The sequence below is a fragment of the Gordionus sp. m RMFG-2023 genome, chromosome 4 (genome assembly GCF_954871325.1).
Source record: "Gordionus sp. m RMFG-2023 chromosome 4, tfGorSpeb1-WG-v2, whole genome shotgun sequence".
Lineage (NCBI taxonomy): Eukaryota > Metazoa > Nematomorpha > Gordioida > Chordodea > Parachordodidae > Gordionus > Gordionus sp. m RMFG-2023.
Window position 1 is genome coordinate 1,074,291 of NC_088778.1, and position 22,115 is coordinate 1,096,405.

General features: G+C 27.6%; 2 protein-coding genes across 2 annotated transcripts; both read right to left on the reverse strand.

Moving 5' to 3' along the window:
• Positions 1-14,973: 14,973 nt before the first annotated feature.
• Positions 14,974-19,683, reverse strand: LOC135928382 (threonine aspartase 1-like). The gene is made up of 6 exons (XM_065464834.1): positions 19,409-19,683; positions 18,346-18,455; positions 16,987-17,083; positions 16,403-16,513; positions 15,380-15,582; positions 14,974-15,071 (listed from the first exon to the last, which is right to left on the reverse strand). The coding sequence occupies exons 3-6, from the start codon at positions 17,075-17,077 to the stop codon at positions 14,994-14,996; spliced, it is 483 nt and encodes a 160-aa protein (XP_065320906.1). The 5' UTR covers positions 17,078-17,083; positions 18,346-18,455; positions 19,409-19,683; the 3' UTR covers positions 14,974-14,993.
• Positions 18,328-20,589, reverse strand: LOC135928115 (threonine aspartase 1-like). The gene is made up of 9 exons (XM_065464469.1): positions 20,547-20,589; positions 20,438-20,505; positions 20,331-20,399; positions 20,116-20,236; positions 19,918-20,008; positions 19,757-19,842; positions 19,554-19,696; positions 19,409-19,481; positions 18,328-18,455 (listed from the first exon to the last, which is right to left on the reverse strand). Exons 1-9 carry the CDS (start codon positions 20,578-20,580, stop codon positions 18,328-18,330), a joined length of 813 nt encoding a protein of 270 aa, XP_065320541.1. The 5' UTR covers positions 20,581-20,589.
• Positions 20,590-22,115: the final 1,526 nt, after the last annotated feature.

Consider the following 22,115-nt stretch of genomic DNA (forward strand, 5'->3'; position numbering starts at 1 on the left):
ATAGCCATTTTGTAAAAAAAAATCCATGCTAAATTAAAATATCGGTTTAATATGTAGCAAAGAAAAGTTCCAATTGTCATAATCGTTATTTTTGAATTTTTTTCAAAGCATATAGGCATAAATTTAAATTAAAATTTCAGTGAATTTGTACCATAGAAAAGTTCCAATTGTCATAATCGTTATTTTTAAATTTTTTTCAAAGCATATAGGCATAAATTTAAATTAAAATTTCAGTGAATTTGTACCATAGAAAAGTTCCAACTGTCATAATCGTTATTTTTGAATTTTTTTCAAAGCATATAGGCATAAATTTAAATTAAAATTTTAGTGAATTTGTACCATAGAAAAGTTCCAACTGTCATAATCGTTATTTTTAAATTTTTTCAAAGCATATAGGCATAAATTTAAATTAAAATTTCAGTGAATTTGTACCATAGAAAAGTTCCAACTGTCATAATCGTTATTTTTGAATTTTTTTCAAAGCATATAGGCATAAATTTAAATTAAAATTTTAGTGAATTTGTACCATAGAAAAGTTCCAACTGTCATAATCGTTATTTTTAAATTTTTTCAAAGCATATAGGCATAAATTTAAATTAAAATGTCAGTGAATTTGTACCATAGAAAAGTGACAATTGTTAATAATCGTTATTTTTAAAATTTTTTCAAAGCATATAGGCATAAATTTAAATTAAAATTTCAGTGAATTTGTACCATAGAAAAGTTTCAACTGTCATAAACGTTATTTTTGAATTTTTTTCAAAGCATATAGGCATAAATTAAAATTAAAATTTCAGTGAATTTGTACGATAGAAAAGTGACAATTGTTCATAATGATTATTTTTGAACTTTTTTTGAATTTATTTTTGGAGCAAATGGGTAAAAATATAAATTGTATACGCGTTAAATCGATATTAGAAGAAAAATAAGATTCTGTCAAAGTTCTTATGAGATTGGACCTATAAAAAAATATCAAATAAATTTTATGTAAACCCCGCTAAAGAACAAAATTTAAAAAAAAAATATGTATTATTAAAATATTTGGGACATGGAAGTGCTATTCCCTGAGATAGCATCTTTAAGACCGACAACGCATTCCCTCCTGAAAATTAAAGACAGGACGTATCTTTCCAATTGCGGAACGTGGAGCGTTTATGAAGTAAGGCTAATAATTTTTTTTAAATTCAATTGGAAAGAATAAGAGAATACAAAAATAAAAATGATAGAAAGAAAGAAAATAAGTTATATGGTTAGAAAGCATTAGTTATCTTCGCTGTTGTTTTTTTTTCTTCTGTCATTAGAAACTTGTTTCTTAATTTCTAAATAGAAGTCTTAACAACGTTTCTAGAAAAAAAATAAAATAAATACTAGAACATACTTCGTATTAATGTTATTCGGAAGGTCATTCAAAATTAGTGATCTATATCGGGCCTAATTTTTTCAAGCCAGGCCTGAAATCGATTTTTTAAAAAAGTTTATCGAACCGGCCCGGCCCGAATTTATTTAACATTCGAAATTAATTTTTATAATTTACTTCAAAATAAAAGACATATGTTTATATGTCGTTTTTTAGTTTAAATAAATGAATAAAATCAAATATTTTTATTTTACATAAAAAAAATCGATATAAAATTGATAAATTTAGAAATATTTAAAAAAAATTTCCAAAGCCCGACCCGACCCGGCCCGAATTTTTTTAAAACATATGTTCGGACCGGGCCGGACCTAACTTAACCGATCTCGATTCAGAATTAGATTAATTTATCTTTTATATAGTCTGAGGATTTAGATTGTAAAATTATTAAATTATAATAAAACGACTTTAGCTACCAATTTTATCTTGCTGGAAAGTTTTTTTTTTAATTTTAAATTTAATTAAGACAGTTAAATTATGATAGACATATGAAAAATTCATTTTTTTTAAGTAGCGAAAATCAATATTTTTACCATCTTTTTAAGTGTTATGTTATCAACCCCCTCAACAAACAAAATTGTTATTATGATCAGGGTTGCCATGCCTCCCCCCATCAGTGGGAGTCTCCCACAATTTTTTAGTTTACACACATACATCTCACTCCCACAAAACTTCCACAATTCGAAATCTCCCACAATCTCCCACAAAAATCTCCCACAATTTTTTAATTTCTCCCACAATTTTTTTTTTAGCATTTTAATGTTTTTAATATATAAATAATAATTTTGAGAAACAGTATTTGATTATTTTTATATTTTTAAAATAAATTTTAAATATTTATTCGAAAAATATGTCTAGTTCTTTTATTTTATTTTTCCGCTAATTTTAAATTCTCCATCCAATCCAATCCATTCGACATTTTCAAAATTTGAAGTTAGAATAGTATGTATAATTATTATAAATATATTTTAAATTTCTAGATTCTATAATTGCAGTGCTCCACTCAACATTTTCATAGAAGAATAGAACTTTTAGAAGTGGATTACTTTGGTATTTCTGCAGCATAATTTAGTGAGCCTTTATTAAATTATATTCTTCTGATTGCAAATGCATATTAACAGCATATAGTAGATTTCCTATATGTAAAATTCCTAAATATACTTCTGCCATTTATTTTTGAAATTTTTTTTCAAATAGGACAGCTTTTATAATCTATTTATTTTTTAAAGGTTTGTAAAATTTTAAAATTCTACGATGGCGCGTATTAGGAGGAACCTGTCAACCAACATTATGCTGACTCAATTCTGTAAATACACTATGGTTTTTGCCAAATTCACTGAGGAATTATCAGATCAGAAAGCTGCCATGCAATTCATTGGTAATGCCAAATCTGCCATATTTACCATTATATATGGTTAGCTATGTCTTTGGATATTTCCTATCCGGAGAAAATTTTTTTAATAGTTTTATTGAAATGACATTAATTTTGTTGAAATAGGGGAGGATCAAGGGAAATGTTTTGATATCTCCTTATTAGATGCATCTGTTAGAATTGCATATGTTTGCACATCTTTCAAATCGTCAAGAATTGACCTTCTGGATTTATATCCTAAAACATTGTTGATAGCCTTGCTCATTTTGTGTTCTACAAAGTATACTTTTCATTTATATTAGTCGTTAAATATTATGGGGAAAGATTCTACCAACATTGAGATGTTGAGTAACTCTCTGAATGTTGTACTGCATGATAGGTATTTACCATTTCCGCAACTGTAGTTCCATCTATATTATTTCTAATTTTTGAAGAATATTTTTGTTTTGCAATAGATGTTGATAGAATGCCCTGTACTGATTTATGCTTTGAAGATTTTTGATACCTCAAAATATCATATTCCCTTCCCCCATTGTATTAACTAAATACTGTAGAACAACTTCCCCGCACTGATTATAAATATTTTTTACATTGTAAATTTAAAATTGTTTGTTTTTTTATAAAATCTTATTTATACATTTATTTTTTTACATTGTAAAATTACAATTTTTTTATAAAATTTTATCTTGTTTACATTCTTTTGTAATTAAAAAAGATCGTTGGTTATTATTTTTAAACAAAATTAATATATTATTAAATATGTTATTTTAATAATAAAGATAGTACTCTAAGAAATTTTGTGTCGTACAGTAATTACCTATTTTGAAAAATTGTTGCGTATTTTATTTTGGAAAATAGTTGGATATTTTATTTTGAAAAATAGTTGGCTATTTTATTCTAAAGAGTTACCTATTTTATTTTGAAAAAGAGTTGGAAATTTTATTTTGAAAAATAGTTGGCTATTTTATTTTGAAAAATAGTTGGCTCTTTTATTTTGAAAAATAGTTGGCTATTTTATTTTGAAAAATAGTTGGCTATTTTATTTTGAAAAATAGTTGGCTATTTTATTCTAAAGAGTTACCTATTTTATTTTGAAAAAGAGTTGGAAATTTTATTTTGAAAAATAGTTGGCTATTTTATTTTGAAAAATAGTTGGCTATTTTATTTTGAAAAATAGTTGGCTATTTTATTTTGAAAAATAGTTGGCTATTTTATTTTGGAAAAAGTTAGCTATTTTATTTTAAATAGTTGGCTATTTTATTTTGAAAAATAGTTGGCTATTTTATTTTGAAAAATAGTTGGCTATTTTATTTTGAAAAATAGTTGGCTATTTTATTTTGAAAAATAGTTGGCTATTTTATTTTGAAAAATAGTTGGCTATTTTATTTTGAAAAATAGTTGGCTATTTTATTTTGGAAAAAGTTAGCTATTTTATTTTAAATAGTTGGCTATTTTATTTTGAAAAATAGTTGGCTATTTTATTTTGAAAAATAGTTGGCTATTTTATTTTGAAAAATAGTTGGCTATTTTATTTTGAAAAATAGTTGGCTATTTTATTTTGAAAAATAGTTGGCTATTTTATTTTGAAAAATAGTTGGCTATTTTATTTTGGAAAAAGTTAGCTATTTTATTTTAAATAGTTGGCTATTTTATTTTGAAAAATAGTTGGCTATTTTATTCTAAAGAGTTACCTATTTTATTTTGAAAAAGAGTTGGAAATTTTATTTTGAAAAATAGTTGGCTATTTTATTTTGAAAAATAGTTGGCTATTTTATTTTGAAAAATAGTTGGCTATTTTATTTTGAAAAATAGTTGGCTATTTTATTTTGAAAAATAGTTGGCTATTTTATTTTGGAAAAAGTTAGCTATTTTATTTTAAATAGTTGGCTATTTTATTTTGAAAAATAGTTGGCTATTTTATTCTAAAGAGTTACCTATTTTATTTTGAAAAAGAGTTGGAAATTTTATTTTGAAAAATAGTTGGCTATTTTATTTTGAAAAATAGTTGGCTATTTTATTTTGAAAAATAGTTGGCTATTTTATTTTGAAAAATAGTTGGCTATTTTATTTTGAAAAATAGTTGGCTATTTTATTTTGGAAAAAGTTAGCTATTTTATTTTAAATAGTTGGCTATTTTATTTTGAAAAATAGTTGGCTATTTTATTTTGAAAAATAGTTGGCTATTTTATTTTGAAAAATAGTTGGCTATTTTATTTTGAAAAATAGTTGGCTATTTTATTTTGGAAAAAGTTAGCTATTTTATTTTAAATAGTTGGCTATTTTATTTTGAAAAATAGTTGGCTATTTTATTTTGAAAAATAGTTGGCTATTTTATTTTGAAAAATAGTTGGCTATTTTATTTTGAAAAATAGTTGGCTATTTTATTTTGAAAAATAGTTGGCTATTTTATTTTGGAAAAAGTTAGCTATTTTATTTTAAATAGTTGGCTATTTTATTTTGAAAAATAGTTGGCTATTTTATTTTGAAAAATAGTTGGCTATTTTATTTTGAAAAATAGTTGGCTATTTTATTTTGAAAAATAGTTGGCTATTTTATTTTGGAAAAAGTTAGCTATTTTATTTTAAATAGTTGGCTATTTTATTTTGAAAAATAGTTGGCTATTTTATTTTGAAAAATAGTTGGCTATTTTATTTTGAAAAATAGTTGGCTATTTTATTTTGAAAAATAGTTGGCTATTTTATTTTGAAAAATAGTTGGCTATTTTATTTTGGAAAAAGTTAGCTATTTTATTTTAAATAGTTGGCTATTTTATTTTGAAAAATAGTTGGCTATTTTATTTTGAAAAATAGTTGGCTATTTTATTTTGAAAAATAGTTGGCTATTTTATTTTGAAAAATAGTTGGCTATTTTATTTTGGAAAAAGTTAGCTATTTTATTTTAAATAGTTGGCTATTTTATTTTGAAAAATAGTTGGCTATTTTATTTTGAAAAATAGTTGGCTATTTTATTTTGAAAAATAGTTGGCTATTTTATTTTGAAAAATAGTTGGCTATTTTATTTTGAAAAATAGTTGGCTATTTTATTTTGAAAAATAGTTGGCTATTTTATTTTGAAAAATAGTTGGCTATTTTATTTTGAAAAATAGTTGGCTATTTTATTTTGAAAAATAGTTGGCTATTTTATTTTGGAAAAAGTTAGCTATTTTATTTTAAATAGTTGGCTATTTTATTTTGAAAAATAGTTGGCTATTTTATTCTAAAGAGTTACCTATTTTATTTTGAAAAAGAGTTGGAAATTTTATTTTGAAAAATAGTTGGCTATTTTATTTTGAAAAATAGTTGGCTATTTTATTTTGAAAAATAGTTGGCTATTTTATTTTGGAAAAAGTTAGCTATTTTATTTTAAATAGTTGGCTATTTTATTTTTAAAAATAATTACCTATTTTATTTTAGATTAGATTTTATATTTATAAAAAATAATAAGCGGATAACTAAGTCAATTCTAAATCCTGGTCGCAGGCCGGGCCTTTGCGGGCCGAAGCCCCGCAAAAAAATTTTTTTTAGCAATTTCTCCCACAATTTATATATTTCTCCCACAAAATACCTAATTTCTCCCACAATTTGAAAATTTTGACCTGGCAACCATGATTATAATACAAGTCTAAGGTAACAACTATACAATGTTCCAAATATTATATATAATAATAATAATAATAATGATATTATAACTTAATCCGTAAAATTAAGCCTTTGTTTACACTTATAAACAGATTAATATTACCTCCCCCCCCCACTTCCCTATTATCAATGAAAGTCATTATCAATGAAATTACAATATTGCATGACAAATTTCCCCCAAAAAGAATTAAAATAAGAAATTAAGGATTGCCAGCTATATTGATAAGAAGATTAGTTAATTATAGTAATATATTTATAAAATTATAGATTAAATTTAATTAAAAAATCGATATTAACCTAAATTTGAATTATTCTAATACTAATTTGGGAATAAAAACTTAGAGCCAATGACTTTATTTATTTTCTATCCATGATTGGAATTATCAACAAAACGATAACGGGGGGAAACGTAGCCGAGATCCAATCGAATATTTTAAAAGATATCATCGGCGCGGAAGGGGAACTTAACGCGAAACTAGCAAAATATCTTTGCGTCATCATCTCGTTCGGGATCCCTGGCAACTTCATAATGATCTTTTTGGTGATGGCTTCGAAGCTCAATTGTCAAGTTCAAAAAAAGTCCAAGTTTTATTTTGTGACACTAGCACTGGCCAACGTATTAATATTAGTAGTAATTTTGATTCCTTGGGTCGTTTACGATTACACGATGTTGAAAATACAGTACTCGCTAATTTCTAGTGTATGGTTCGGGAAGTTTGAATGGTTCTTCGAAGACAGCCTCATCTGTTTCATCAATTATCTATTGATGTTAATGTCCATAGATCGCCTGTTCGCGATTAGATATCCCTTCCTATATTCTAACATGTTCAAATTTCAAAATGTTAAAAACTATGTGTACGTTATCATTGTCCTTAGCATAATAATAGCGTTGCCATTCATAAATTATTATCAGGTAAAAGAGATACATTGGTTTTACCGAGCTGGAATCAATTCTCCCTCTTTTAAAATATTGGGTAACAAAGTGATAATGAATGCGACAATTGTCAACTTAACAGATGATGTCGCCTTATATATACATTCACCCCCTGGTCACCATCATTTAAACGTTGACCCAGTATATAGATACGTATTTAAAGAGAAAATGAAGGAATTCTCTTTGATATACGATAAATTTGAGGCCATAGTCACAAATTTGATACCTTGTGCCATCATATTAGCCAGCAACACAACGACAGCTATCCTTTTTTACAAATTGTCCTTGAACAATCTTGCGAAATTAAAAATACCTACACTCAGTTACCCCCAATCAATGGATCAAGAAAAATCCAATATTTCATTTTCAGAAAAAAACTGGCATTCAGAAATCATCTCAATTTCTAAACCATGCGCAAGTTCCAAACCGTACGGGAATCGTAAACACCCTAAGAACAATTATAAGATGACATTTACTAAAAATTACGTGACTTCTATTTACCAAAAAGACAGCGTAGATAGCGAAAATAATGCTAAGAAGTTCCGTCAACAACAACCTAAAGCGTCATCGCGGACTATTTTAAGGGGCAGCAAAATTTCGCCTAGTTCATTAGTAATAAGTACAACGTCCTCCTTGAAAATTAGAACAATAAAAGCGAGAAACAGGGACTTCACGATACTAACCGGATGTTTAAGTTTGGCGTCTCTAATATTTTCCCTTCCTTGGATCATATTCATATTCCAGAAGCCCCCGACTTGGGCAGACGACATTTTGGAATCTACTCTTGACCTGCAATTTTTCGTGTATGTCATGATGTACAGTCAATACGCGGTTTATCCTTACTTGATCATTTTAACCTCGCCTCTTTATCGAAAAAGTCTTCAACCGAGTCATCTTAGGCGAAGTATATATTTATGGACCAAGAATATCATCTCTAAATTCTCGAGGGGTTAGCATGATTTGTAGCATATTATACTGAGGTAGTTGTTTAAAAAAAGTACTTCTCAAATGTATGTAGACAAAGATGCACGCCTTATAGAAAGTATCTAAAACCGTGCCTTAAAAATGGAGCTACTTCCCAATACAGGGAAGACGAGGAACAGTGTTTGGTTAAAATAACCGTATTTTTTTTATATTAAAAATTACATAATGAATAATTCTTCATCAAAATTCTTATCTTTATTATATATATAAGATATACAAAATTTGAATTGATATAAGAATGCAATGAAGTTATAAATATCTGACCAAAAATACAAAACATTTTAACCAATAATATTATATAACATATGTAGGATTTAATATATACACTCTCAAAGATTTGTAATTATCAAAAATTATGCCCATAAGGGGGAGGGGCGAAAGAGGATATTATTGTAAGGATTTCGTCAAGGTATAGTCAGGAAAACATTATTTCGCGACATCATTGTCGCAAACAAACTTTATACAATAAATACCCTAAAAAACGTTAAGAAAAATATCATATTTTTAAGTTCTTTAAAAGGTTCTCAAATCGGTTTCTTGTTATAAACCAGATTTGAACAAATAGATTGAAAATTTTTTTTATATTTCACTTCCTATAGTTATCTCCCGTTAAGTAATTCCTCACCCAAGGCTACAAACTTTTTATAGATTTTTAGGAAAATTAAACAGTCGGCCAAGTATCTGTGTTCCATGGGCGATTGGATAAGTTTCATTTGAACTCAAAGAAGGAATTGTATATTTAATTTTTTTGTATTGATTACATTTTAATATTTGTCTTATAATTTAAAAGAAATGGTGTGTGAAAATTAAAACCAACATTCCAACCTTTTAAAATTAATTCTAAATGATTCCATTTGAATTAGTGGTTGGCTGTAATTCTTTATAAATCTTATCATGTGTGCAGTGCTTGAATTTTAAAAAAAAATAATATTCGAAAACTATTTATTATACCACAATTTAGATATTACCGCATTATAAAATACATGAAGCTTATATAAGAGATTAAATTAGGGCCATGAGAGATGTCAGAAATCACATGATCCTATGTTAAAACCTGGATATATGTCAACTTCCACCTTCAAATTAAATATTTAATTGTCTTAAGTTGATTATTTGGCTAATATTTTAAATTTAAACCATAAATCTATTATAATGAGATAATACAATGGATCTATCTAAGTGCAAATCGAAATAACATGTCAAAAGTTAACTTTAATTTTTAATAATAAATTATTTTTTTTCTTCTTAAATCATAGCTACTCAAGGTTAAATATCGAATTCTAAATGATTAAAGTAATTTTTTAATCGTGTAATTAACAATAGTGACAATTATAATTTTAAAATAAATATGAAGACCCGGGGCAGGTTTTAGCGGGGTAAGTTTGGGTCATTTTTTAAGCAGATGTATATTTTTTTGATAAATAGATGGTTGACTCAATTTTAGAAGTTTTAAGTGACAACCTGTCCTCCCGGATGATAGATATAATGTCCTTGAAACCTGGCACTCATTTAACATATTTGACAATGAAACAATTTATAGCAAAAGATATCCTGGGTTTTTTTGATTTTTTCTCAAATTTTATATTAATCAAATAAACTTAAATACTTTATTATTTTATGGATAAATATAAGTACGGTTCCATCCTTCATTTGTTTATTCTGATGTAATGTGTAAAAAAAATATTTCTTTTTATATATCATGATAAAACGAATAACTGTCAAATTATTTTGTTAAGCTTTTAAAATTAATAAAACCCTTCTCAAAGTTTTTAACTTTATCCATATCCTCTTTGAGGCGTTTGAAATTATATTTAAATTCTTTCGATTTCTTCTTTAGTGTTACTTGGAAACTTTGTAATCTCAATTAACTATTCACTGCATTCAATTCCTTATTTTTTCTTCTTTTAAATCCCTCTAGCATCTATTGCCCCAAGTCCAATCAAGTTAAGAATTTGGGGATACTAGGTTACGGGGTTAAAAAGATACTTTTTAAAAATATCAGATACTTTAAAAAAAAATATATTTTTCTAAGTCAAAATTTGATGAGTGTCAAAATTTATTAGATTGTTTCGTCTTTATCAGTATCACTAATATAAATCATCTAAACATTTATGATACTTACATCATTTACCATATTTTCGTCATCCATTAAAATAAAACATGTTCTGAATTGGAAAAACAATAACTTAATGACAGATTCTTTAATAAATTTAATATAAACATGAAAGCTTAAAATAATATTGTGTCAAAATATCTATTTAATGTATCTACGAAAAGTTACAGATACAACATGCTAAGTAACTAGATACTTTAAAATAAAACTTTCATTTGAATTGGATAGAAAATAAACTTAGACAGATATAAATAATTTTTTTTACAAAAACAACACGTAAAATAAATTCTAACAAAAATTATCTTATTAAATGTATCTAATAAAAATATTTTTTAAAAAAAACAGCTGAAAAAGTAACGAGATGCCGATACTTTATATCAATAAAAAAAACTCACTAGCCATTTTTTATTATTATCTTTATATTGTGACAATTATTTTTTTACATTTAGCCGGTTCGATACTTTTATACATATAAACCCTACCCCCCACTCTCTCCCGCCAAATATGTTGTGGCATTCAAATAATAAAAGTTATATAACAAATAGGGTGGTTAATTATGGTGATAAACATATTAATATTTAAAAAAATATATATTTTGATTATATTAAATATAACCTCGATATTTATGCTTCTTATCAGAGTTTTTAACTAGATCCTGTATCTAGATATAAAAATGTGGTATCTGTATCTAGATAGATTTTTGATTAAAATATCTGTATCTAGATATTACTTTAGACGATGTATCTGTATCTAGATCCATTTAAAAAGTATCTTTTAACAACTCTGCTTCTTATTTTAATTGTCTCCGTTGGCAGTGAAAACGAGGAGTTGGGAAATTTTAGGGAATACCCAGGAAGATATGTGTCAATCTTCCTTTTAATACGTCAATAAAACCCCACTCCTTCGAAACTTAGAAAAACGAAAGCGATATTTTAAATTCCGAATTAATAGTAGGTTCACACCAAGAATTAATTAAAATAATCCATTATTCAAAACAGATGTTCTATTCACATCTCGAACCAAGAGATTCCGTTATTGATAACCCGCGGCTTGATGGGCATACGCCTGGAATAGAGGGTGTGACACATGTATCATCGAATAATAATTGCGATCCATTAGGTATACTGGAAAAAAATGGAAATCCTAAAAAAAAATACTCGAGTCTAGCCGAACAAACAATATAATTATTGAGGTAGTGTTGCAGTGGCCCGGCCCATTTCTAGTCTCCTCTGACTCTTGGGTCCGACAACACGGTTAGGAACTAGACCGATGGTCCATCGGTATGGTGTCACTTGACTCAACAGTCCATCGGTGCGGTCTCATTTTAGTAAAAAAATGACCGAATGGGATGGAACAGGACCTTCGCAAACACCACATTGCGCGGTATCAACCAAACTGCTTATTTGGGGAAAGAGGATAAATCCCTAATCAAACTGATAACCCAAAAGAGCTATAAAACAACAATCACGAAAACCCTTTTGATCGAATAAAAAAAAATCCGCTTCGAAATTTGCGTTTACCAAATTTAAAAATTCGTGACCGTCACAATAAGGAGGGCGGGCGACTATTTTCTTTGCAATTTAGAATGTTTTTTTAAAAATTTCATTTCTAAACATGTTTTATTATACATAGTTTATTATATGTTATTCTTAATAACTTTGTAAAATATCGATTATAAAATTAAATAACTCTCAGAATTCTAAATCTAGAACTTCTGCTTTTGCTCCTACAGATACATATAGGGACGCATTTATTGGTACCGAGGCAAATAAATAGGCTAGATATTCACCGTCACTACCTTACTAATAATCGCCACGTCTTTAACATCGGTTTGGTTTTCACGCCTTAGCCATTTTTTTTTAAAGAGTTGGGGCACCGGACCTCTACTAGATACGAGAATCCTAAACGAGGACTACTACCCGCGTCAAAGGCTGACTATAAAACATAATAAGGTACAACTATCTTAGCGTTATAACTTCACTGAATGAGACCCCGTGAATGGTCATCTATGCTTGGGGCTTTTGTATAATTCCGTTCACGTGCAATGTAACACCAAGAGGTGTCCAATGTTTTAACGCGGGAAATAATGGCGAAGCCTATCTCCAAGACGAATATTCTTTAAATTATCCAACTTATGGTTAGAATTAAAAACCCCTGTTGAACTCTTTTGCTGGTCGCGGAATGTATCATATACGAGAATCTCTAACCTTATTTAAGATTATTTAAAAAAAAAGAAAGGATGTCATACTTATTATGGAATTTTATGATAATTAAATTTAGCAGACAGGTCAATTTATCCAATTATAATGCTTAATTATTATTCGTTAAACCCGTTTCCCGAGTTAAAAATATATTTTTAAGAAATAAAAAATTGGAAATCCAAAAAAAAGGCGTGTCAACCAGCTGATTTCCTGTTTCCAAGACGTTTGAAAATGCGTTCGAATCCGCCAATCGCGGTACCTGTATCACCCTTTTTGTCGGTACGCGATTCATAATTCCGAAATAGTTTATCGAAAGTTACAAAGTAAAAAATAACCTAACAGAGTTAAACCCTTTCCAGGTAGGTAGAATTACAGTGTCAATTTCTATCTGTATTTTCTCGTCTCGTTTGTTCATATCGGGAACTTCCATTTTTAAAACTAAGGGACATTTAAATAAATGTCCATCATTTGCTACTTACCCTCCTCGACTCTTCTCACAATAAATTACTAAAATAAGATGCGTGCATTTAATTTATCGAAGATATAAAAGTAATAGCTACATAATTTGTTCGGAAATTTATAGGCGTTATCGCTAATGAAGTGAAGTAGCTATACCAGAGGTCTGCAATGGGCGAGTGTTTAGCTAAAAAGCCAGCCCACTAGTTGTTTTAACTCATTTTTAATTTCATAATTTAACCCGCTAGCCCCCCTCCTAATGTTAGGTATATTTTAAAAAATCTGACCACGCTTTCCAGAGGCGGGAGTGAACGGGCGGGCTAAAAATCGCCCAATCCAGACCTCTAAGCTATATATTCTTTTAGAACTATTCATCAATTCTTCGAGAACATATGTTGGGTTCATAAGTACCCCTTGAGAAGGACTTCAAATCCTCTAAGAACAATTCTGGATTTCTGCAATAACTCGACAATTTTGGTTAAACAAATTTAGTCGGGTTTCTGCCCTTTTTTTGAGATATCAAGAAAATCAATTTTGATCAGCTGAGAATTTTTGTTTTAAAAAAATGCTAAAAATTTTGCAATATAACTTAGGATTTCTGAAGCTAAGAAATCCTTCAATTTGTTATTAATGTCAAAAAAATGAAGAATTTGTTATTTTTTAAAAAATAATTTTCAATCGATTTTCGAAAATATATATTTTTGACTAACTTTTAATAATAAATGGCTCGTTAAAATTTACTTTTATATTAATGGAAATTTTGAAATAATTGTCGTTTTAGATGGATTAATGTTTTATTAGATCATAAATAATGGCCGAGATATGGCAATTTAAAATTCGGGTCAGTATTTATCCCACTAACACTCTTCAACGAATATCCTAAGAGGGTCAACATCATATGTTAAACCCTCATTGTTTAAGCCTCGGTTAAATTTTGAATTATATTAATTAATCACATGGGTTAGGGTTAAAATCTTCAATTTTCCCTTTGAAATAATCTACAAAACGTACCATTTACTTATATAATTTTTTTTAAAAAAAAATCAAAAAATAATCTTGTCCTTGGGTTTCAAAGTAAAATAATAAAAAAACCGCGGCCAATAATTCCTAAAAATTTTGCTTTGCCCATTCTCAAGAGAGCCTAGTTTTTCGGAGTTGTCGAAAGGTGCTCGTGTCGACTTACTTGGGTTTACAGTCACCGCTAGAATTCTCGCGTAGGCGGTAAGAGGGTAACGGATCATCGTCTCGATAAAGACGATACTTTCTCAAATTAAACCTAAAACAAAATAAATCCCAAGGGTATCTTATTTATAAAAATAAAAAACTTTAATATTCTGCGAGAACGCTGACAGGATTTTAGAAAAAATAATGAAGGGGAACAGCTGACGAAACACGACAGTTTTTTTTTCAGATTTTTATTCTTTTCTTAACCAATCGTTATCTTTTCCCGTTGGCATATGTCATGTCACGCGGAACTTTAAAATTTTTTAAAAAAATATTAGGCGCCAAAATAAGAGCCCTTACATCAGAACCCAAATAATTTTTATTTTTTTTTAAAAACGAAATATAAATACACAACACCATTTTTAAAAATATAATTTATTCATGTTTTTTTTTTGGGGGGGGGGAACTTGTAGTTCCACTTCCGGTTTTACAGAGTGAGATTAAAAAATAAAGAATTATAATTTTAAACGCGACATTGTAATTAATTAAATTATATAAAACGATTTCCTTAAAAATACGGAGCGAGGTAGTAGTATAACATAAGTTTATACGAAACATTACATTAGTAGAGTATATATATATATATATATATATGAAGAGAATAGAAGAGAAGAAAAGTATATATATATATAACAATAACGCGATGCTAGATTTCAATTAGGAAAATTTGATCATTTTACCCTGGCAATATATTCTTCGTCCACAATTCTGGGCTGCTTGTTTAGAAAAACACACCTAATTTTACAAAAGTAAATAAATGATATGAAAATTTTTTTTATATAAATTATATTTCAAAAATGTACAAACAAACAACAACAAAGAAATCGTTAGGATTCGGAAGTTTAGCGGATTGATCCATCAGCCATGGTTTTCCGGTCCGGCCCGGAATATTTTTTTTACAAGTTACCCTGCGCAACCCAAGAATTAGCATTATTCTATGTTTTTAATTGGCTAGCCAGAATCGATATCAACATTTCGGATATAAATGTATAATTTTTAGCGGTACATTTTTCTCGACGTTGACGTCATGGCGAATAAATTACCTTAGGTTTAGGGATTTTGGTGTCGCCGACGAGACCGGAAACGTAACTTATACACATAGAACGACACGTGTGTCCCCAAACAAATTCGTATCGGCTGCTGGTGTCAGGCTCTTCGGCGCTATCATCATTGTCCTTCTTCAAGCCAATCAACGCGATCGCACCGCAGAGACTTTTGGAGGGTTCGGGTTCGAGGCTCGCTTCATCTGGCGGAAAGTTTAAAATCAACATAAAAATCAAATATTTAAAATATAATTTTTTGTAGTTATTAATATTTTTAAAAGATAGGAAATGGGATAAGCCCATCCAATTAGCGCCAAAAATTTTAACCCTCAATCAAATTATTTTTTCCCCTCTCCCTAAGCCCACCCCCAAACTGAAATATCCTGACCATGGGCCAGACAAAATACATTTTATAACTAGCTGGATAAAATTATTTATATATCGTGGTCTGAGAATTTATTCTATTTAAATGAAACATCCGAAAAATTCACAAAGTAAGTTAAATTATAACCAATATAAGGTTAAATCGTATCGAAGATAATAGAAACTTAATTTCTAAAATAGCTTCTCCTTTTAAAAATCACAAAAATGTGGAGATGGAATAATCTAATTCCAACCCGATGATGTGCCGTATATGATGGAATCCCTTAGAGTTCCGAATCTCTCATTTTTTAAAATCATTTATGTATAAAATTTGAGCGGGAAATATATTCCAGCAATGATCATTTTAACCGCGAAACGTTTTGTGTGTTTTTAAATTTAAATTAAAAAAATTTAAAATTGTCTAAAATGTCTTATTCGGAATACTCTAGAATACTGAAATATAATTCGGGTTAAATAAGCTCTTCAAATTTTCGAAACTAAATTTAAAAAAAAACCGAAAATTCTATTTTCCTCAGCTAAAATAAATGCAAATTTGAGACCTCTAAATAAAATAAAATTATGGTTCTTTCTTGGGAACCCAGGGTAAAAAGAACCCTCTTTGATCCCATATGTCCATAAAAAAAAGTGTCCATTATAAACCTAGAAAAGTTTGCAACGTATCCGTGAAAGCTTGGTGGACGAAGCGAGATCGCAGCAAATCTTGGCTCAACGTTTTAGCCATCAGCGATTTTATGAGCTGTTCGCCGCACCCTAAATTGTTTAAAAAAAAATTAATTAATTAAATACGATTTCAAATTTTTTTTAAAAATATTTTAAAAGAAAGAACAAAGGGGGAAAAAAAAGGTAAAACAAGGGCCTACAGTACTTTACAAATCGGTATACGATTTATTGTATCGCGATTCGAAAGAAATATTTTAATTGAGGCGATAAGAAAGTATCGAAATGACGCGACAACAGGATCTTGCCAAATTTGAAATTCATGCTCTGAGATCGAACGCGTTGGAAATCGCTATTAGATTAAATTGGAAAAATATTCTTTAGCCTCGATAAAAGGAAAGAAAATAAATATATCCATGTACGGTAGTTAGCAAGTGGCTAAGCAAAATAGTCTCTGAATTCTAATTCGCAAAATAACTCTTTGCTTTAGGTTCAAGGAAATGGGGGGGGGGGGGTGGATAATGCAATAAAATTGTTTTGCAAAGTAGGATTAAGGATCATCATACCGGAAGTTGAGATAGCTATTCCGTCGTAAATTTTTGTACGATTCTTCGCGTTATCCTTTCGATTCTCGGCCCAACAACCGCACCCATACATTGCGGCCTAAACATAGAAAGGTTAATTAATATTATCGTTTTTTAAAAAAAAACAAAATGATTGTGCTATTTGCCAACTTAAGATAATTTAATTAGCGCGTTTTGTTTTTTAAATTTTAATTTCCAGAAATGCATTCTAGTCATGTTGGAAGGATATCTATCCTATAAATTTCCGACATTTATATAAATCATCATGTGACTTAGAACATATGATTGAGAAGTTGTTATTAGATATGTCACTTGTAAATTAAATTTTTATACGAAAATATAATTACCGAAGAAAATAATGCGATAAATTAAAATTATATAAATGGTTATTTATTTAAAAATTAAAAAGCTTTAAAAAATATTTATTTTATTTTAAGATATTTTCTTGATTAGTGAACTGGCGACTTTATAATTTAATATATAAATAAAGACATTTACAGTTGACATTAATTGACATTTAACTTTATGATATTATAGCAAGATAACAGAAATAATATTGTGTATCTACAGTTGTTAAGGAGGGATAAAATTTCGACATATTAGAATCTAAACAGTTCTTAAAGAGCCGAGGGAAGCAAAATTTAGCAAAAAAGTAAAAAAATAAAAATGAGATATTGAATGTTTTTGCATAATGTAAAAGTATATTTTATTGACTTTTAACATTTATGATATTATAGCAAGATAACAGAAATAATATTGTGTATCTACAGTTGTTAAGGAGGGATAAAATTTAGACATATTAGAATCTAAACAGTTCTTAAAGAGCCGAGGGAAGCAAAATTTAGCAAAAAAGTAAAAAAATAAAAATGAGATATTGAATGTTTTTGCATAATGTAAAAGTATATTTTATTGACTTTTAACATTTATGATATTATAGCAAGATAACAGAAATAATATTGTGTATCTACAGTTGTTAAGGAGGGATAAAATTTCGACATATTAGAATCTAAACAGTTCTTAAAGAGCTGAGGGAAACAAAATTTAGCAAAAAAGTAACAAAATAAAAATGAGATATTGAATGTTTTTGCATAATGTAAAAGTATATTTTATTGAAGTAAATATCAATTTGTAAAAATAGAGATCACATGTTTTTAAAAGTTAAAAACAAAGAAAATTAAAATCAATAATAAATCCTCTAGAAAATATATTAACAAAACGTCCATCATAAATGTCGATTACAAATAGATAGATACAACAAAAACAAACTCAAAAACGTTGTCTTCCAATATAATAAGGTAAACCAATTTTATTTTTTATAGAGGATTAAAAAAATAGAATTACGTGTCCGATTCTGCCAGGTTGTTTAAGGATGGGACCTCCACTTGATATGCCAGAGTAAAAGTTTCCTTGGGAGTCCAAACATATTGCTCCGACTGTACCTAGATTCAAGCCTGCGTGATAAATGATTAGTTCATAAATTTAGTAAAAGTCAATGGAGATAGAAAGATATAGGGAAGATATAGGGGTTTCTGGGTTAAGACCACTCTCCATAAACCAAAAAAAATGTTGAATTCAGAACAAGTTTAAAAACCCAAATAGAATCTAGTTATTTTGTCGGCCAAAATTACCCTGTTACATAAAAAAAAATTTGGTTTGTGAAGCGGTTAAACCCCGAACCTGACTGCCCAGAGTCAAAGTCGCCAATAGGAATGACTCCTCTTATGAGTCGATGGCGGTGTATATTTATTGTTTAAACGCGTTTAAGCATGTACAGTTATAAACTACTATTTTTTTTCTTTCTTATATCAAATATGAACCATACTAATAATACAATGCTAGTCTCTATAAAATATAAATATTATTCCCTACTAGGATTCATAAACTGGTTATAGAAAAATAATGTACCCTTCCTCATCCAATAAATAAAGCCCTCACACCACAGGAACCCTTAGCTACCTCATGTATAGGGCTCAGAAGTCACAACAAAGGTTTCCAGGGACCTTGGGTTTATAATAGATAGAGAATTGATTTAAAATTGTGAGGAATAAATATTTTAAAAAAGTGGTATCAATTGTAGTTCAGATGGGCCCACCAAACAATTTCAAAAATTGGTTCTTATCGAGGTTTATTGATTTAGTTATTTGAAGTTTTCTTAACATCATTTGAATTAATTCATGATTTAAATTAATTCATGATTTAAATTAAAATTGATTTTTATTTTCCAAACTTTGTAATTAATTTTTTTTTTAAATCGATAATTATCATGGAATTGGAGAAAATAAAGAAGGAGATTTTAAGTATTAGCCTATAATGAATAACAGATTAATTAATTAACACGAATAAGGTGGATCCAACTATAAAAAATTTAACAAAATTACAATCGATATAATATGGGTTAGCATACTTTCTTCTTGGTCTGGTTCTGAGAGTGGGAGATAGTCTTTGTCATTGATAGATTTTTGAAATGTTTTGTAAAACTTTAATATTACATTATAATATAGAAATGGTAACACATTATTATATGTTAAAATTTATAAAAATAATAAAACTGGGTTGGTTAATTCATCTAGAGGAATAATGTCTGTATCTTTCTGATATTCAGTAAGAGATGTATTCATTCCATTTATTGAGTATTGATTTATCTCTTCTTGATGCATCATCATAGCTTTTTCATAATCTTCATAAGTTTTATCTTTTAATTAATAATAAAATAATAATAAGATAAAATTTTAATAATTTTAGCATGCAAAACCTGTAATCAAATCTTTACCATTGGAAGTGCTTATAGATTTACAACAGCTTTGAGCCCATTTGTAAGCTTCATCACCAGCTAACATACTGAAATTTAAATACAAAGGAAATTTAACTTTTTAGAAATTGTATGTAATAGTTAAAATAATTATTTATATATACCATGGTTGAAGTAATTTTGTATTCTTATGTAATCTTGAATCAATTTGGCGCTTTAAAATTTGATTTGCTACTGCAATAGGATTTTTGACCCCTATATTCATTTATTTTGAAAAATATATTGATAATAGTTAATTTTAATTTTCTCATTTCTACATAATCCTCATAAAATAATCATTATAATTTTATATGTAAATAAACTTTTCAAGGCTCCTACACTACCCCAGTAGCCAAATTTCCCTTCCATAACTGATGCATCACATTCAACCTCCCCATTAATGTTTAAATTTGACCCATATCCAGCATTATTTAAGTGAGAGTTCTATTTTATATATTTAGGGACAAATATAATAATCAAAATTTTATTAGTCATTTTAGATATAAATCACATCTTATATAAATAGTAAATAAATAACCTCTAATAACTTTAAAACATAACTTATCACATCATTTCCAATATTTTCTTTTAATAACGATTTAATACCCTAAAGAATATTTATAATTTATAGTTTAATAGTGTTACTTTATAACAAACATCCGATGCTAAAACTTTATAATCATTATAAAGATTAGGATCGTGATATCCAGCGCCTATTTATAAGTGTAAGTTAAGACTTTTATTCATAACTAACCCAAATGCAAGGCTAAAAACACATGTTTTGTCATTTCATAATGCTCCACTAAATTATTACTCAAATATTAAAAAAAAAATTTCATTCAATTTATAAAAAAGTATTAATTAGATAGGCATAACCCATGAATAAATAATATTTTTCTTATCTATAAATATTATTATTTTTTAAACATAGAATCTAAATGCAGAAGATAGTATTGAGAAAATAATTTAAAATATTCATTCTAATTTATTAATAGACTTACAAAGTCAAATTGAATATATAATTTCTGAGGGGATTCAAAAGTCGTTTTATTATTTGGAATGTGACGACAATGCTTGTAACTAGGTATAATTATAAAGAAATATAGGTTATTTAAGGATGTGGAATAGTAATTTTTACTTGATTATAATAATAAATTATTGTCAAAATTTCTAGCGTAAATAAAAAAATATGCTCATTTTATCCAATAAACACTAGTAAAAACAACATCCACAAGTAGCATATGATATAGGTGCGATTAGGGTCATTAGCGAAGTCATATAATATAAAAATGAGAGATATATAAATTTATTTTTCTGGGAAATTAAATTTTATATTTTTAAATCGTCAGTGCAATTAAATTTTATAATATGGTAGATTCTTTTGGCATAATGTTTCTTCATTAAAATTGTATTTTTTATTTTAACCACTTAATAAAACTTCTATATATTGAAAAAAGGAATGAATTATCTAGTCATATAGTGCCTTTTCCCCCTTTTCAACACATAGCATCTTCTTAAATAACTATCTAATCCAAGAGTACTAACTTATATATTGCAAATAGACACTATGTGAAATAAACCACACACTATTAATTTATAAATAAATTAAGTAGTAATGTTTTTAAATATTAAATTTTTTTCGACCCTGAATTCGAGTCGAGCTTGTAGAAATTGGCTCCAAATTCAGAACGAACTACGACCCCAGGCCGAAATTGCTGAACCGATTGACTTGTCGGCTGGCCGGAAAATGTAAATAATTTATTCTATAAGTCTAAATTAAATAAATAAAAATTTATATAATAAAAATAATCATAAATTTTTATTATACCTAATATTAAATAAATATTAAATTATGAAATATAACAATTTTTATAATTTATAATTTTTTTTAATTATAAATATATAATATTTTTTATTTCATTAGGAATAGGATTGATTATTAATATAATGAATAAAATTAATTGTTGTGTTTATTCTCATTATTTTTCAGTTTTCCGGCCCGGCTCATTATTTTTTTTGCCTGGCTTACAAAGAACTAATTCAAAATCACATCATTTTTCTGAAAACAAAGTTAAAAAAATACTTTGATTTGTATATATATTGCTATTTCTTATCGTTGTTGTAAATAAGAAAGGAGGAAAACCCCTCCTCTCTTTAGAAATTGATTGTTTCTATAAATATAATTTTAAAATTTTTTTAAAGATTTTAAACAAATTTTTTATAATTTTTTTAGTATTATATAATTATTACCAAAATAATACGGATATTTTTTGATTTATTGTACCATATTATTTTTGTTTTTAAAATGAAGATTGGATATTTA

Coding starts and splice junctions, on each gene's coding strand:
- LOC135928382 (XM_065464834.1), bottom strand. CDS start 17,077: ATGTATGGGTGCGGTTGTTGGGCCGAGAATCGAAAGGATAACGCGAAG. Junction 16,514..16,986: donor AATAGCTATCTCAACTTCCG/GTATGATGATCC, acceptor TAAACAATTTAG/GGTGCGGCGAACAGCTCATA. Junction 15,072..15,379: donor CCAAAATCCCTAAACCTAAG/GTAATTTATTCG, acceptor TTGTAAAATTAG/GTGTGTTTTTCTAAACAAGC.
- LOC135928115 (XM_065464469.1), bottom strand. CDS start 20,580: ATGACAAAACATGTGTTTTTAGCCTTGCATTTGG. Junction 20,237..20,330: donor ATGTTTTAAAGTTATTAGAG/GTTATTTATTTA, acceptor TATATAAAATAG/AACTCTCACTTAAATAATGC. Junction 19,697..19,756: donor TGGTAAAGATTTGATTACAG/GTTTTGCATGCT, acceptor ATTAATTAAAAG/ATAAAACTTATGAAGATTAT.